General features: G+C 36.2%; 1 protein-coding gene across 1 annotated transcript in view; it reads left to right on the top strand.

Moving 5' to 3' along the window:
* LRRC49 (leucine rich repeat containing 49) overlaps positions 1-17,594 on the top strand; it is a 121,061-nt gene extending 103,467 nt beyond the window's left edge. The window contains exons 13-17 of the mRNA XM_024747522.1: positions 1-88; positions 1,523-1,708; positions 4,786-4,895; positions 11,186-11,339; positions 16,959-17,594. The exon at positions 1-88 is cut by the window's left edge and continues 17 nt beyond it. Coding sequence (XP_024603290.1) covers positions 1-88; positions 1,523-1,708; positions 4,786-4,895; positions 11,186-11,339; positions 16,959-17,162 — 742 coding nt within the window. The 3' untranslated portion in view covers positions 17,163-17,594. The remainder of the gene's footprint in view (positions 89-1,522; positions 1,709-4,785; positions 4,896-11,185; positions 11,340-16,958) is intronic.
* The last annotated feature ends 353 nt before the right edge of the window (positions 17,595-17,947 follow it).

The raw sequence follows: 17,947 nt of genomic DNA, 5'->3' as shown, positions 1-17,947 counted from the left end.
GGTGACAACTGTTTCCTTCACTTTCATAGAATTTGATGAAATCGTCCAAGTGCTTCCCAAATTGAAGATTAAGTTTCCTAATTCTTTGGTAAACATTTTCTTTTAGTTGTATGTTTGAATTCTTCTCAGTCATGACTTTTATATTCAGGCCAAAGACCTGTTTTACCTTTTATTTCTGCAGTTTCTGTCTGGCAGGGAGACTAAGTTCTTGTGTTGATTTTCTGAATCTGGGATTTAAATTAGTATTCATAAATGGCCTTGCAGTCTTCTGTAAATATTGGAAATTATCTCTCTAGAAAATGCTTCTTTATGGAGTATAACGAGCTAATGTAATTTTATTCAAATTATATATTTCTACTTTGTAAAACTTTCAACAGGACCTCACCCAACTGTATATTATATATTCATTTATTGTACCTGGTATTAATGGGACATATATATTTACATATAATTTTTACAGTAGTCCCCTAACAACACTTAAAATAACTTTAATAGCTCATTAAAATTACTTTGAGAGGGGCTTCCCTGGTGGCGCAGTGGTTGAGAGTCCGCCTGCCAATGCAGGGGACACGGGTTCACGCCCCGGTCCAGGAGGATCCCATGTGCCGAGGAGCAGCTGGGCCCGTGAGCCATGGCCGCTGAGCCTGCGCGTCCGGAGCCTGTGCTCCGCAACAGGGAGAGGCCACAGCAGTGAGAGGCCCGCGTACTGCAAAAGAAAAAAAAAAAAAAAATTACTTTGAGAAATTAGCCCTTTCCAATTATAGTATTATTGTACTATTTATTAGTGTGAATTTGCAGAAACTGTGATTTCCATGAATTCTTTCCTGAATTTTTATTATCATTGTGTTTTTCTGTCAGCCAAGTGATTTCCCTCACCCACCCTTTATTAAGTGTTTTTTTTTCTTTTGTTATATCATCCTCCCTAAAGAAGATAGAAGTGGAGATAGTATGTTTAGAAAAGATCATCCAAATTCACAGACAGAACACTTATATTAGCATTTCAGTTTTAGTGATTTTATTTTCTGGTAGCCAGTTTAAGTAGCCTACATAGTAATTAGCAAGATAAAAGTAATAATGGTTAACTAGTTCTTCTCAGAAGCGCTGTGTGAGCCCTGCATTTATAAAATTCTGAAATTTTTACTTCTGATCTTTCCTTTGTAGATTTCATCTCAGTGTAAAGCATATAAAATCATTGTAATGCCTGGAAGAGTCTGAATTATTGTGTATTTATATAATTTTTAAGACTCTTAGGTTGTTAATAAATAGGGGGATATCCTTTGCAGAAGGGAAATCACTTTGAATCCAATATTGGATGGATTAATATATTCCATCAATAATTTTGCATTAGGTGGATTAAAGTTTATGTAAGTTTAATACATTCAGTTGGTTTAATGTAATTGGAAACATATTAGCTAAGCGTAAAGTTTACATTTATTTGGGGAATGATCAGTGAAGCTTTAATGTTAATGTTTTAAGATGGTTAAACTCAATATTCACCTCTTTTTTTGTTTTATTATTGTAGCACCTTAAATTCAAGGAAACAAATCTTGTAACGCTGCAGCAATTTAATGCACTAGCACAACTCCGTCGAGTTGACCAGCTGACAGTTGATCCTCAAGGAAATCCAGTTGTCAATTTTACACTCTGGAAATATTATGTTCTGTTTAGACTGAGCCATTTTAATATGCAGAAGATAAATGGAACAGAGGTAAGCTAAACACGAAGTCAACTGTAGAATTAAAATATTCATTTTTAGGGGCTTCCCTGGTGGCGCAGTGGTTGAGAGTCCGCCTGCCGATGCAGGGGACACGGGTTCGTGCCCCAGTCCAGGAGGATCCCACATGCCGCGGAGCGGCTGGGCCCGTGAGCCATGGCCGCTGAGCCTGCGCGTCCGGAGCCTGTGCTCCGCAACGGGAGAGGCCACAACAGTGAGAGGCCCGCGTACTGCAAAACAAAAAAAAAAATTTTTTTTTTTAGGGGAAGTAGTCATAAAAATGGCCAATAATTTATGTATAAAACCATGATAGAACTTTTGAGAAATAATGTTTTTCTAAAAAAAAATCTTGACATTTAAAATGTTGAAAAGCTAAAACTATTTATCTAAAAACTTCTAAGGTACTAGACAATTTTGAAAATAAAATAGTAACCAGATGATGGTGAATAGTAAATACTTTTTTGATAGTTTGTAAGTATTCAGAGAAGTAAAGTGTTGGTAGGATAATAGTTTAAAATAAAAAAACCCACTTCTGTAAGTAATGTGATCTTTGTATTTTTCAGAGTGCTTTACAGACTGTCTGACATGCAGAATGGTATGGGGAAGTGATACTAAATGTCAATTCATAAGGATTGTGGTAGGGGAAGGGAAGAATAACATGGAAAAAAAGAATGTACATAGGGAAAGAAGAGTGATTTTAGAAAGAAGAGATGAGAAGGAGAAATAAGCAAGGAGGAAAGATAAAAGAAGATAAAGATGAATGAAAAAGGAAGTAAAACAAGCATAAGTCCATAAACGTCTGGACTGCTTTGTTAATAGTTTGTAGCAGATGCTTTTGGAATATCTGCATTGTGCCTGGAGCCTGAATAACTGGAAAATTATTAGTAAAGAGTTATTTTTCAGATTGATTCTGCTAAGCTTGTCACAGGGTTAATCCCCCAGCTATCCAAAGATCATGTTCTCTTTAAATATTACTTTGGAAGAAAAGAGAGAAACTATGCTTCTTCCTCTACTGTGGAATTCCAGAACTGAATTTAAATAATCCTCTAAAGGAAAAAATCTCTAATATGCTGTTAGTAGTACTGTGATTATCTCTTAACATTCAGACCTCCTTATTGTAAGATGAGCTATAATCAACTTTGCTAGCGTGGTGGTAATAGCAACTGTATTTCCCTGCAGCTGATACACTGTAAGTGACTCTAGCCTAAAATTCCGAAGCTACAGCATACCATTAGGAGACTGGAGGTCTCTGGGTCATTGTACAAAAGCCATGTGAAATTTGCATCAACCATGGTAGGCCCATGACCACAGTATCAGCCATCTGCTGAAGATGTAGGGCAAACCTGGGACCTTCAGATGACTATTAATTTCTCCAGCTAGTTCTCAAGAGATTTGTTTCAGCTTTATGTACCCTCTTGGTACTTCCCCAGAGAGGCTGTGAGTCACTGGTCAGATCTAATAATTAATTCCAAAAGTTTCCAAAGCTAGCCTACACTGGAAGTAGAATAGTTATTTTTGCTATGGATGAGTAATTCTCCCTCATTAATGGCCAAATGGTTATCTCAATTAACCCTAAATAGTGTATTTACCCAAACGTGGATCACTACTGGAAATGTAATAATTATTATAAAACCTTGAGATAGAAAGTAATAGTATAATATAATTGTATAAAGTAGAGAAGAATGAGAAAGAACCAATGTAATTTATTCTTATTTAAAGTTCCGAAAATGTCAATGCCAGGGATATTTGACCCTTTAATAAAAGACCTAAAATAAAACTGCTTATCTCATCCTTGACAATATATAATAATGTTATACTATATCTCTACTTCTCTTTGTATAAGAGAGAATGATATTGCTTGAGGAGACTTAAATTGAATTATGAGCATCAAGAGGAAAAGATGGAGTAGTGCCCGGCACTGGCCACTAGGTGACTATATTAGACCAAACAACTTAGTTGTCAGCTGAAGGACGGATTCCAGGCAGCAGCAGCCTCATTAACTATTAAAGTCTAGGGAAGGGAAGGGAAAGAGTCAGTCTGCACTGATTCATGTGTATAAGATGCTTGTGAATTATGGATTTAGTTTCCAGAAATTACTGTGTAGTGTATTATAGCTAGTGTAAAGAATAAAGTTTTAAAAAATGCAAACTTTAACTATACCAGGGTTTCTCAACCTCAAATGCTCTGTTGAGATTTTGGATCAGATAATTCTTTATAGTGGGAACTGTCCTGTGCATTGTAGGACATTTAGCGGCATCCCTGGCTTCCACCCACTAGATGCTAGTAACACCCCTCCACCAGGTGCGATAAACCAAAATCATCTCCAGACATTGCCAAATGTTCCCTAGGGGCCAAAATGGCCCCTGATTGGGAACCACTGCATTATATTGACAATCTAATAGTATTTAAAATGCAAGCAACCTAACTTTATATTTAAAAATATGCCCAGATATTAATACAAGTCCTGCTTTTAGTAGTTTCTTGGTTAACATAGGAATGAGCCCTCATGGGGAATACATCTGTGACAGACTATTCCTTGTGGGGAGAAAGGCGGACAAAATTTCAGAACGAATAGGAGTGCCTTTCCTAATCCAATGTTCATTCCCTCAGAAAGGGACAAAATTATCCTTTTAGGAACAATGTATGAACAACACCTTGTCTTACCTTTGACACATTATTAAAGTCAATCTATTCCATTGACACTTGAGATTTTTCCCCCTAAATCATTCTACTCAAAGAAGTTATAGGATTTTTTAAAAAAATTCATTAAGAATTTAAGGTGTCTCAAGTATTATCCTTAGGAACCATGGCTTCTAAGTCAGAGCTAACTCCTCACTTCCCAGCCATCATCCATCACCATGGGCCACATTTGTATCAATACATCTTCATTTTAATCAAGTGCAAGGAAGAAAGAGAAATATCAATGAGAACTCACTTTCCTCTTACAGCCCAGGAGAATGTATTTTTCTGGACTAAAAATATTTAATCTGGAAATTTCTATGGAATTATGTTAGTTACATCAAGCTAAGAGGCAATGTCATTTTTGACCCTTCTCCTTCATATCTCTTCAGGTGACGCAAAATGATATGATAATGGCTGAAAGGCTCTTTGGAATCCTAGCACATGTAGCATCTTCTGAATTACCCCAGTACCATCTGATTTCAATTCTGGGTGATGCCAGGTAACCTTTAATTTCTATAGTTTTTATAGAAGTACTGTTGCACTAGAAAAAGAAATATATTCCACACACCTCTTAATTGTGCTATTTACTCATCCCACAAACATCCTAAATTTGTTTTGTGTCTGGCCCTCTCCAAAGTGTTGGAGGTATAAAGATGAATAAGACAAAGTTCTTGCTCTTGTGTGGCTTATAAGCTAATAAATTAACTTACTAGCTTATAAGCTAATAAGTTAAAGACATTTCAGATACTATAAGAGAGGGCTGTAGGAGCATAGGAGACACTACATTTTGGAAAAACATTGGTGAAGTCTTCACAAAGGAGGTAACATTTTTCTAGTTCTTCAGGAATACATAGGAGTTTTTTCAGGTACAGGGTATGAGGGAAAGAGATCTGCAAAGGCACAAGGAATTGTAAATAGTTCAATATAATTGGAGCATAGGATGATTGCGAATTGTGATAGGAGATGAAGGTAGAAAGACTGATTGTGATCTGATTTTGAAGAGCCCAGAAATCCATGAAAAACAAAACTGAATACTGTGCTTTGTAATTAATTAAGCACAACAATCTGTGATTAGATTCATGTTCTAGAAAGGCTGCCATTTAAGAGGACAGAGATGGAAGGAATGGAGACCAATCAAGAGGCTAGTCTGTAGTCCAGGAGAGAGATTATAAGGGTCTGAACTAAGACAGTGAGAATGGAGAAGAGGATAATTTGAAAAGTACTTCGAAGGCGTGTACCTGACAGAAAACACTGACTGACAGGATGTGGCATAGATAGAAGGAGAAAAGTCAAAGATGGTGTGTTAGTCATGATTCAGTTATAGATAATTCACTCTGGCTAGAGTAAGGAGAAAACAATTGATATATAAGAAATTAATTATCTACAGAATCATTGGAAGGAATAGGGAAGCCGTCTCTAGACTGGGCCTGGAAAGGATCTCAGAATGATACCACAGAACCAGTCCACCAAGGAAACGGCTACCTTTGCTATAGTCTGGGAGCTGGGTGATCAGGAGGCTTGTCCTGACCTCGCCCTCCAGGATCATACCACTTTTTACTTTGAGGATCAGGAAGTTCCCCATTCCCCTCCCCAAAACTTGGCTCCAGAGCCATGCTACCCTACTATAATCTATACCAACAAAATGGGTGTCTTGTGTGTTTACTTCCCCACTTAGTTCAGTTCTGATTGCATTGGTGTGAGGAGAAAAGGAGCAGAGTTGTCTCTAAGAAATTATAACCAAAGCCAATCTTCAGGTAAATTTGCAGCCTGAGTTTATAATACATGCATAGTTTAAAATGATTTCAAAATTTAAACATTACTATCTCTAGATACCTGGTAAAAACAAATGCACCTTCTGTCTGGAGGAAGGTACTCTCATCCTATCTCAGATAATCCCCATGGATAATTTTTAAGGACAATGACCAACACACAATGAAAAGAATTTTTTTTTAAATAGCCAAGCACACAAGGAAATAAAGCACCATGTATAAGAACTAGCAGGAAAAAAATAGACCACAGAAACAGACCCACAAATACTTTCGATTTGGCATTATCACTTATAGATTATAAAATGACTATGCCTAGTATATCAATATTTCATGGTATAAAAAACAAGGTTGAAAATATCTGGAGAAAACAGGAAATTTAAAAAAAGTGATCCATCAGATTTGAAGGGAAACTAAAGGAACTTCTATAAATGAAAAATATAATAAGCATAATTATTAAAGCTTAATTAAGAGGTTTAACAGCCAATTAGACACACCTGAAAAGAGAATCAGTAAACTGGGAAATAAACTAGAGAAGATTTTGCAAAATGCAGAACAAAGAAAAAAGAAATATGGAAAAATGGTTAAGAAATTTGAAGATGGAGTGACTTAGAAGATTTAACATGTTTGGAGTTTCAAAAAGACACAATAGAGAGCATGGGATAGAGATAACAGCAAAGAATTTTTTCAGAATTGATAAAATACACTAATCTACACATTAAATAAACTCATCCATTCCAAATTTGTTAAATTAAAAGAAATCTACACCTAGTCACATCACAGAACACTGACTATAAAGTAAAAATTTTTCAACCACCAGGAAAAGAGAGGTTATCTTCAAAGGAGTGCACATCAACAGTTGACTTCATAACAGCAACAGTGGAAGCCAGAAGACAGGGTAATGAATGTGTTCAATGTACTGAAGTAAATTAATTGCCAAGCTAGAATTCCATACAGGCAAAAAAGTCTTTTAAGAATGAAGGTGAAAGGGACTCCCCTGGTGTCACAGTGGTTAAGAATCCGTCTGCCAATGCAAGAGACACGGGTTCAAGCCCTGGTCTGGGAAGATCCCACATGCCACGGAGCAACTGAGCCCATGCGCCACAACTACTGAGTCTGCTCTCTAGAGCCCACGAGCCACAACTACCGAGCCCTCATGTCACAACTACTGAAGCCTGCCCTCCTAGCGACCGTCTCCGCAACAAGAGAAGCGCACTGCAACGAAGAGTAGCCCCTGCTCACAGCAAGTAGAGAAAGCCCACGCATGGCAACAAAGACCCAACACAGCCAAAAAAAAACAATTTTTAATAAATAAATTAAAATAAAAACCTTAAAACAATGAATGAAGGTGAAATAAAGACATTTTAAAACAAAATAATAAAAACAAAACTTAAGAGATTTCCCATCAGTATTCCTGCAGTAAATGATAAAGCCTATAATTAAGGCAGAAAGAAACTGATCCCAGATAGAAATTCTGAGGTGCAGGAAGAGCTAAAGAGCAAGGAAAGTATTAAATTTGTGGGATAAAACTAAATGAACATTGACTATATAAAGCAACAGTAATAGTATTGTGAGATTTTAAAATGTAGAATTAAAATACACTACAATAGTAGTATATATATTGGGAGGGGTAGATGGAATTATAGTTTTCTAGGTCCTTGTATTATCTAGGATGAAGATATAGTAATTAAGTTTAAATGTTAGTAAGTTAAGAGTGCATGTTGTAATTTCTTTGGTAACCAAAGAATAAAAGAGTATATAGCTTCCAAACTAGTAAGGTCAGGGCAGGGGTGAGAAGTGGGGAGAAGAAAAAAGGAAAAGAAACATAGAATATTTGTTCAAATAGAAAGAAAATAAGATGTTAGATTTAACCTAAATACTAGTATATCAGCAATTACACTTGTACCAAGACTCAGTGACTTAAAAACAAGAAACATTTTCCCACTGAGTCTATAGGTCAACTGGGTGCTTCTTCTGCTCTCAGCTCCAGACCTCATGCATCTGCAGTCACCTGAGGGTTGGATAGGCAGCTCTGCAGATCTTCCCTAAGCTCTCTCACTTTTGGGGGGTCTGAGAAGTTGTAAGCTGGTCTATAAAGACCTTACTGAGGACAGCTTGTTTCTGCTCCACATGGTCTTACATATACCAGAAATCTTCCTGGGCTTGTTTTCACGGCAAAGGCAGGGTTTGAAGAGAGCACAGAAACATGCAAGGCCCCTTGAGGCCTAGGCTAAGAACTGGTACACCATGATTTCCCACATTCTATTGGTCACAGTCACAGAGCAAGATTTAAGAGGCTCGGAGGTATACTTACCTAACTGTGAAATAATATTGTAAAGGGCATGGATTCAAGGGAGCCATTAATTATGACCAAATCTACCTCAGTGATAAAATGCAGATGTACTAATTGTTCTGGTTAAAAGTCAAAGATTGTCAGACTCAATTTAAAAAAAAGGAAGTTCAACTGTATGTTGTTGAAAAGAGACACATCTGAAACATAAGGTTACATAAAGTTTGAAAGTAAAAAAGTGGTAAAAGATAAACAACATCAATACTAACCAAATAAAAACAAAGTAGCCATTGAGGACTAAATAAACTAAGGGTAAAAGCAATACTAGAAATAAAGAGGATCATTTCAAGTGATAACAGGTTCAGTTCGCCAGAAATATCAATTTGCTAATTTAATTTGTCTGCAACCTATAAGCTTAGCCTTAAAAACTTATAAACCAAAAATTGACATTACTGCAAGCCCACAGCTGCAGTGGAAAGTTTTAATATACCTCTGATTAATTAATAGAAAAAGGATGTAAAATACTTGAACAACCTGATTAACAAACTTGACTTAGCCATTTAGAGAACATTACCCGAAACAACTGCAGAACACAAATTCTTTTCAAGCATACATGGACTATTTATAATAATTGATCAAATACTATCCAGAAAGCAGATGTCAACAGATTCCAAAGGATTTACATGGACTGTGCTCTCCATTCAAAATGCAATTAAACTTTAACTCAGTTACAAATGTTAGCTAGGAAATCCCCATGTATTTGGAAATTAATGCATTTCTAAATAAACTACAAGTTAAAGACAATTTTATAATGTAATTTTGAAACGACCTTGAACTGAAATGTAATAAAAAAATACCACATTTCAAAACTTGTGAGATCAAGTTACCGTGGTGCTAAATGGAAATATTTTAGCCCTGAAATGGGTACATTAGGAAAGAATAAAGACTGAAAATGAATGAGCTAAACATTTACCTGAAGCAGTTAGGAAAACAATAGCAAAATAATCCTGAAGCAAGTTAAAGAAAAGAAATAATGACATTAAAAACATAATTAATGAAAAATTGATTATTTGAAAAGACTAATAAAAGTGATGGATAATTTGTATATTGCTTTTGTAATTAAAAATCAATAAAATAAATGCAGATAAATACCTATATGTTACTTCTTCTTTTTAAGAGTGAGAAAATTATGCTACTGAAATATCCAGTAAAAGGGACTGATTATGTAAATTGATCTATATCACAACTGAATTTTATTCATTCATTAAAATATTAATTTTAATAACACAGAAAATGCTTATTATATACCATTAAGCAAAAACAGTATACAAAACTCGTTGTTTAGTATGATCTTTTTTTTTTTACATCTTTATTGGAGTATAATTGCTTTGCAATTATGATCTTAACTTTTTACAAAAATTTATAGAAAGAGCCTGCAAAGAAATATGTCTAATGTGAACAGTGTTAATGATTTACATAGATTTATATGCTATAGACTTATGAGTGATTTTACTCTATTTTTTTATACTTTTCAAAATGCGTACCCCTTATAATTTCTAAAACAGTCGTGTTATACTCTTAAATTGGGAAAAGGAAGACATTTTTAAAAGATATATTCCTTTTCTGCTCCCAATCTTCAGTTCACAGTTCATAGTAAAGTATTTATATCACTTCCCTGAGAGACACACTAAGTGGTAGAAACCAGAAAGTGACCTTCATGAAGGATGAGTTGCAGTCCTCTGGAATTCTAGGCTTATGGGTCTGCAAGTGATGCTATGAGCACTGTTTCTGTTCTTCATAATCAAACGAAGCTTCCTGTTTCATTATTTACCTCCTAGTAAGATCTTACCCTGATATGATAACAGTTAGAGGTTTTTGGGTTTTTTGTGTTTTGTTTTTACCTAAACTTAAACCAGTATTCCAGTCCATTTCTTTTATATATATATAAATTTATTTATTTTATTTATTCATTTTTGGCTGCATTGGGTCTTCTTTGCTGCACACGGGCTTTCTCTAGTTGTGGTGAGCGGGGGCTACTCTTCATTGCGGTGCGTGTGCTTCTCATTGTGGTGGCTTCTCTTTTTGTGGAGCACGGGCTCTAGGCACATGGGCTTCAGTAGTTGTGGCGCACAGGCTCAGTAGTTGTGGCCCGCGGGCTCTAGAGCTCAGGCTCAGTAGTTATGGCGCATGGGCTTTGTTGCTCTGCAGCATATGGGATCTTCCCAGACCAGACATCGAACCCACGTCCCCTGCATTGGCGGCGGATTCTTAACCACTGTGCCACCAGGGGAGTCCCTCCATTCCATTTCTAGCTATGGGCAATACTACTGAGCTGCATAATAGAATTATGAACTATTTGTGTGATTTATAAGATGTGTAACTAACATGTTTTATGGGATATAAAGACTTTGAAAGTTTGGTCTACTACATGTGTAATTAGGGTTGGTCCTCTGTGATTCTTTAAGTTTTATTTTATTTTTTTTAGAGTTTTTTCACTTTAGAAATGCTTGAGACATGTTTTTGTTGATGATTGGTAGTTGTGAAACAAAAGAATTTGAGTTGTATAGCTTAATTAGTAGAGAGATTGGGGTAGTGAACTGACTTAAAAAAACTCAGACTCATAAAACAGATATTCAAAAAAGCATATGCTACCCTCTAAAGTCAACAAAAACTGGACATATTTTCACAAATCACATAAATAACTCTCTAAATCTCTTTACTGTCTTTCTACAGGAAGAAGCAATTCCGGTATCTTCTAGAAACGAAAGGGAAAAAACCTGGTATTGTCAATGAAGAAAATAATGATAGCAAGAGACTTGTGGGAGAAAGCACAAATCGTGCTACACTAAATTATACCACAAGAGACTTTTATAATGAAAAGCTAGAGGTAAAACTGTCATTATCTTTGGAACCTATTGTCTGGATAAATCCCAAATGGCTTGAGACTTGTACGTTTCTCTCCTAATCAGTTAGGATAACCTTTTTTTGTTCTGGAATGTTAGCCAGCCTTATATACAGGGCTGGGGAGAGTAGGCACCAAGGCATTAGGGAGAAGTAGAACCCATAGTTTCAATATATTTAAGCAGAAAAAAAAAAATGTTCAAAAGAAGTAGGTACCAAAAATCTAGACCAAAGTAGGTCCAGATCTCTCTGAATTAAGAAAAGTGATATAGGCTTGCTCTGAGTACTTAACTAGCCTGTGCTGGACTGGCAGAAGACACAGCAGAACCTCCATTTCTGTTCTCTTTGCCTAGGTCCTTGATGTTTTAATTCACTATTTTATTCTCCTACACCATTACCTTCTGTGTTCTTAGTCACATCATTTTAACCTATTCTGTTTCCACTGTAGCTATTTAGACAGAAAAGCTGGAACCAATTCTTTATTCCTTTATGTATTCAGAAGTTTACTGAGGGAATATTGTGTTAGGGTACTGCAGAACTACACAGAAGAAAACCATGCAGTGCCTGCCTTGATGGAACTCAGAGAAAGCTGAAGAAACAAGTCATCTAAATAACAATAGAAAGTTAAGATTCTACAAGAGATTTTGAGGGGACTAAGTGGTGTGTGTGTATATATATATATATATATATATATGGTGTGGGTATATATACGTATACACAAAATGGCCAAACATTTTTCAAGTGTTTTATAACAGCTGTGAGATTCTTTATTCAAACCATATTGTAGCTGGAAACTCAGTATTTCAAAAGAAAGCAAAACAGCAGAGCTGTTCTTGTTGTAGATGGAGTTCAGAGCTTCTATTCTTTTCCTTTCCCTCACTTCACCCCCAGTCCTGAAGCATCTTTTCTGGAACCCATAGGGCTCTAAGGATTATAACTTGAAAAATACTTGAGAACTCAGTGCAACAATATTTTTATATGATCCTGAAAAATGTTCAGATTCTGCTTTAAATTTTTCTGGTGAAGAAAGGTTGCTGCTTCCTGAGGTAGCTGCATATCACTGAACAACTCTAACAGTGAAGAAATTCTTACCCATGTTAAGCTGAAATCTGCCTCCTAATAACTTTCAGTTAGTGATCCTAGTATTGCCTTACGTAGAAAAGAGAACAAGTCTTTCTTATGAAAACTCTTCAAATACTTGAAGTCAGTTCCTTGAGGTCCTCTCTATAGTCATACTTTCATTCATTCAAAAATCATTTGTTGAGCACCGATCGCACATAATACTTGGGCTGTAAGAAGTCACTGTGCTTATCCTCATGGATCTCACATTCTAATGGGGGTGATAGACATGTGCAGGGATAAATGTAAATCACTGCATCAAGAGAGTAGAAGAGGGATAGCTTATCCTGATCAAGAGAGGCTTTCTAGAGCAGAAGCTTCCTGAAATCTTAAAGGATAAAATATAGCTATATGATAAAGGGAAAAGGGCATTTCTAGGAAATAGCACAGTACGAATAAAAGACATGGAAGCATAAATTAGATAAGGAGAGGGCCAGGAACTTTAAGCAGTTCACTGCTGTTGAAGCACAGAGACTGAGGTAGATGGTTTTAGAAGATGAGACTGGGAAGGTAGTAAGAGGGGAAAGAGATTGAATTTAATCCCTTGGCAAATAGGAGCTTCCTGATGTTGTGAAGAGGGAAGATGAAAGCCAAGCTGGCAGGATTATGAGTCCTTGTCTTTCTGAAAGCAGTCAGTTCTAGGAGTCAAAAATTAATACTGATTTCAATAAAAGACATTTAGAAAAATATCAGAGCTGCTTGCAAAACAAGAACAGTTTCATAGAGAAATCTACCAACTCTTTAAGGAACAGACAATTCCAATAATTCTTGAATTGTTCAAGAGTATTAAAAAAGAGGAAAGCTTTTTCACTTTTTAAAGTCAGACAGTGTAACATTGAATCCAAACCTTCCAGGACTGCACATAAAAAAGAAAAGCCAGACCAAATACCTAAGAATATTGATGATGTGAAAATCCTTAAAAAATTATATCAAGCAAAATACAGCAGAACATTAAATGAATAATGAAACATTACAGCCAAGTATGGTTTAGTCTAGGAATGTGAGAAATATTTGATATCAGTAAATTATTAATAGATCTAAGGTAAAAATTTGTGATTATTTCTATAGATATTCAAAAGGCATTTCATACAATTCAACATCTGTCCTTAATTTTTTCAACTCAATAAATAGGAAAGTTAGAAATTGGATAGATAGCTGTAGTAATTAAGGCAGTATAGGAATAGATACATAGACCCATGGACAAAATAGCCAGAACTATCCCACGTATACAGGAAAACTTTCTACAGAGAGCAGGTATTGCAGACTAGTACAAACAGACTATCTAATAAATGCTACTGAGGAAATGGAATATCAAATCAGAAATAAATACAGACCCCCTACTTCACACCACACAAGAAAAATTAACTCCATATCAAATAACCCAAGTATGAAAAGCAAACCTTTAAAGTTCTCATTTAAAAAACAGATGAAACTATGACCTTGATTGGGTAGGCTATGATTTTCTAAAATCCCAAAGGCACAAACTAGAGGGGAAAAATTTGATAAATTTGGCAGTAGAAGTCATTTTTAGTCAAAACAGGGATAGTTTCAATGGAGTCATATAAGCAGAGTCCTGATTAAAGTGGTTTGAGCAGTAAATAACCAATCAAGAAGTAAAGACAGCGAATGTTGACTACTGTTTTGAGAAATATCAAAGGGAAAAGAAAAAACTTGAAGCCACATAACATTATAGAAAGAATACTACACCATTAGGAGACTTGGATTTGAGCCCATGATTCCACCACTTATTTATTGCCTGAAAGACCTTGCCCATGTCCCTTAATCACTTCCTCTCGACTCACAACCTAGCATTCACCACTTCTTAAAAAATATTTAAATCACTGCAACACAAAGTGCTCATTCTCTCTCCTCTGTATATCCTGAGTTGTTAAAGGAATTACTTGAAGTAATTTTCTCACAAATCAGGGTAAGCAGACCCTTTCATTATACATATGACATGTATAATTCTGTTGCTTGGTAGTTGTTCATTCAACCTCCTTGACTCATTCTAAAAAAGATTTAAGGGGCTTGCTTCCCTGGTGGCGCAGTGGTTGAGAATCTGCCTGCTAATGCAGGGGACACGGGTTCGAGCCCTGGTCTGGGAGGATCCCACATGCCACGGAGCAACTAGGCCTGTGAGCCACAACTACTGAGCCTGCACGTCTGGAGCCTGTGCTCCACAACAAGAGAGGCCGCGACAGTGAGAGGCCCGTGCACCACGATGAAGAGTGGCCCCCGCTTGCCACAACTAGAGAAAGCCCTCGCACAGAAACAAAGACCCAACACAGCAAAAATAAATAAATAAATAAACTCCTACCCCCAACCCCTTAAAAAAAAAAAAAAGATTTAAGATGGACGGAGAGCTGAAAGGGACTTTAAAGAATCCAGTCATGTTCTTAGACAGGTAAGGAAAACTGGAAACTTAGGTGAACTACTGAGGCTCACATGGTGAGATCCTGACTGAACTGCCTCTAGAACTCACACCTTCTGATTCCTGACCTTGGCTTCCTTCACAGTATATCATGCTGTTTCCTGAAGTCTTCTTGACCACCCCAGCACAAAGGGCTCTCGCTTCTTTGAACAATGATTGTATTTGCCATCTAAACATCTCATTCAGCACTGATTTACTGTTTCATTTCTTTCAGTTAAGCTTTTAACATGTGTAGGCCATTGTTGATCCCTGAATGGTGAGTGATTACATAGAGAAATCTTACATGTCATAGGAAGATTTCCAAAATATGCCTCTGTTAGAGGAAGTTAGTGACACTTGGGACTCACCGTTAATTTATATTAACCAAGACTCTAAAACATATTTTGTTGTTTTATAAATTGTAAAAATTTAGAAAAGGAAGAGAAATAGAAAAAAGGAGCAAAAAATACTCATTGTCTCAATACCCAAAGCCAATCTTAATGACACTTCAGTATACTTTTTATTAATTTTCTATATATTTTTGTAACTTTTAAATGAAAATTTCAAACAGACAACAAAGTTGAAAGAATTTTACAGTAAACACCCATCACCCAAACCTAAATTCTACTCTTAGTATTGTACTGTAGAGTGTACTTGCTTTGTCACTCATCTATGCATTTACCCATCCTCTATCCATCAACAATCCACCTTATTTTTAAAATTTATTTTAAAGTAATGGCACACATTACCACACCTCTCCCTAAATAATTCAGCATGCAGATCATTAGAGTTCAGTATTTCATGTAGTTTCTTACTTTGAGGTAACATTTATATACAATGAAATGTAAATCTTAGAAGTACAGTCGCTAAGTTTTGACAAATACACACACTTATGTAACCCAACCTCTATCAAAATTTCATTTTGTATTTTTCTTTTTCCACTTAACATTATAATGTAAGCATTTTCCTTGTGATTACAAATCTCTGTAGTGTTATTTTAATGGCAACATTTGTTGATATTTTAAATTTAGCTATTTTAAAATTATTTTGGTGTTTTGATTTGAGTTGGAGGTTTCAGTATATCCTTTTACAAGTAGTTAAACCTATTGACTCATTGACATTTATTATTTCTTTCTTCCTCTATTTATGTGAATTGCTTCTTCTATAATTCTGATTATCTTAACAATTCCATTGATTTTTTCCATATATATTATGGCACTTTCCATCATCATGCCTAGATACTCAAAGTATCAACAGCCGAAATAAATGTTGAATTTTTGCATTAATCAAAATGGCTTTGTTTCAGCCTCTAGGATGATATCGAGGCCCAGTGCCCCAGTAGCCTCCGGCCCAAAACTTCCTCTGTTGTGTTTTGAACCCAGGTTTTTCATTTGCAGACTGCCAGACCCAGAAGTTGAGTGGGAACACTGTCTCTTCTGAAGGCCAAGTTCTGGGTCCCAGGCTTGTATATATGTCCTCTTCCTCCTTGTACACTTTTTCCCAACTTTGTCCAAATGGTCTTGGCCACAAAAGTCAGTGTAATGCATCACTACATGCTTTCCTAAAATACAGAGTGAATTCAGAGTATGGATATTTCAAATATGTATATGGATATTAACTGACCTCATGAATCTATGCATTCAGTTAATTTGCGCGAAGTAAACTACTTTCACTGAGAAAGGAGAAAGTCTATCGATGAAGAAATAGTTGTTACGATCCAGTGATTCCAATAAAGAAACACTTTTCTTAACTGTAGTTTAAAATCTTTATTTCCCCCCCACAATTAGCAAATGGGTTTCATATTAGTTCACCTGGAAGTTTTCTTCCTACAGCTGCCAAGAAATACATTTTTAACAGAGCTGTCCCACGGAGGTGGGAGTGGACTGGAAAGAAGTGAGCTCCCAGTTGCTGTCTTTACTCAAGCAGAGCTCTGTGTCCAGAGTGTCTAGGAAAGTCTTCCTGCTATGAGGGGTGGGGGTCGGAATAGATTATTTCAAGTTTCTCTGGTTCAGGTAATTGTTGCTTTGGTTTTGGGATTAATTATGATTGACTGTAAAATGTTCTTTTTTTTAACAGGAAATAAAGGAAAAAAAGAAATTCTGCAAGATATATATTGAGGATCTTGTGAAGGAAGCCACAGAAATCAACATGAAAAATGAGGCTTTGCAGAAGCTTTGGCCACAGATGTTCATTGAGCTTGTTAGGGACGCAGTCATGGAGATCCGCAATAAAAATTCCTATATGAAGCTTTGCCTACAGCAGATAACTGACCAAAAATAGAAATGGCTTTTAGTTACAGCTGATTTTTGCAGTTTTATGTTTTTGAAGGTTGAAAATATGCAGGTTAAACATGTTAAAACAACAACAACGCTATCCTACAAACTAGAAAGACTAGCGTCAAAGCATTATTGCCTACTGTTCTTGTTGTTAAAGGTTAGGAAGGAAAGAAGGAAAGAGAGGCAAAGGGAGGAGTCATTTCCTATGTATGTTGACCAAGCAATCTTTGGGAACTAAGCAGTCTTTAGAGATAGCCTGGGCCTTGAATGGGCCCCGCATCTTCAGCTCTTGCTTTTAACTGGTGCCCCTGCTATAGCCCAAAGCACGTAGTGTTTGCTCATGGTTCAGCATGAGTTGCTTCTATCTACTTTCAGCTGATAATTTTTAGTTACTTGCCTCTTTATTTTATGTCATTATTTCAAAGCCAAAAAATGTTCTTTTTTATGAGTGAAGAATAAACTTATTAATAAATTAGTTTAAAAGAAAATGTGTTTGCCTCCTTAATCCGGTCAGAATTGTCATATTTATTATATGTTTCTCTTTAGCTGAGTGGGTGCCCTTCTCTTCACTTATATAGGAAGAGGCCTCATTATTCTCAGGATGCATCCTCAGGGCACCAAAGGGGGTCCTGGGGGGTCACTATAGGCAGAAGATATGAAAATGAGTCAAAACTGGAACAGGAAGAAAATGCTTTTTCTTAGGAGATCCTGAGTGTATGTAAAATGTGACTAATCATTAAGTCTGCTTCTCTGAATCGTGTTTCTTTCTGTTGTTAGCTATTCTAAGGC

The sequence above is a fragment of the Neophocaena asiaeorientalis genome, unplaced genomic scaffold, assembly GCF_003031525.2.
Source record: "Neophocaena asiaeorientalis asiaeorientalis breed wild unplaced genomic scaffold, Neophocaena_asiaeorientalis_V1.1 scaffold591, whole genome shotgun sequence".
Lineage (NCBI taxonomy): Eukaryota > Metazoa > Chordata > Mammalia > Artiodactyla > Phocoenidae > Neophocaena > Neophocaena asiaeorientalis.
This window is presented reverse-complemented; position numbering and strand designations above follow the sequence as displayed.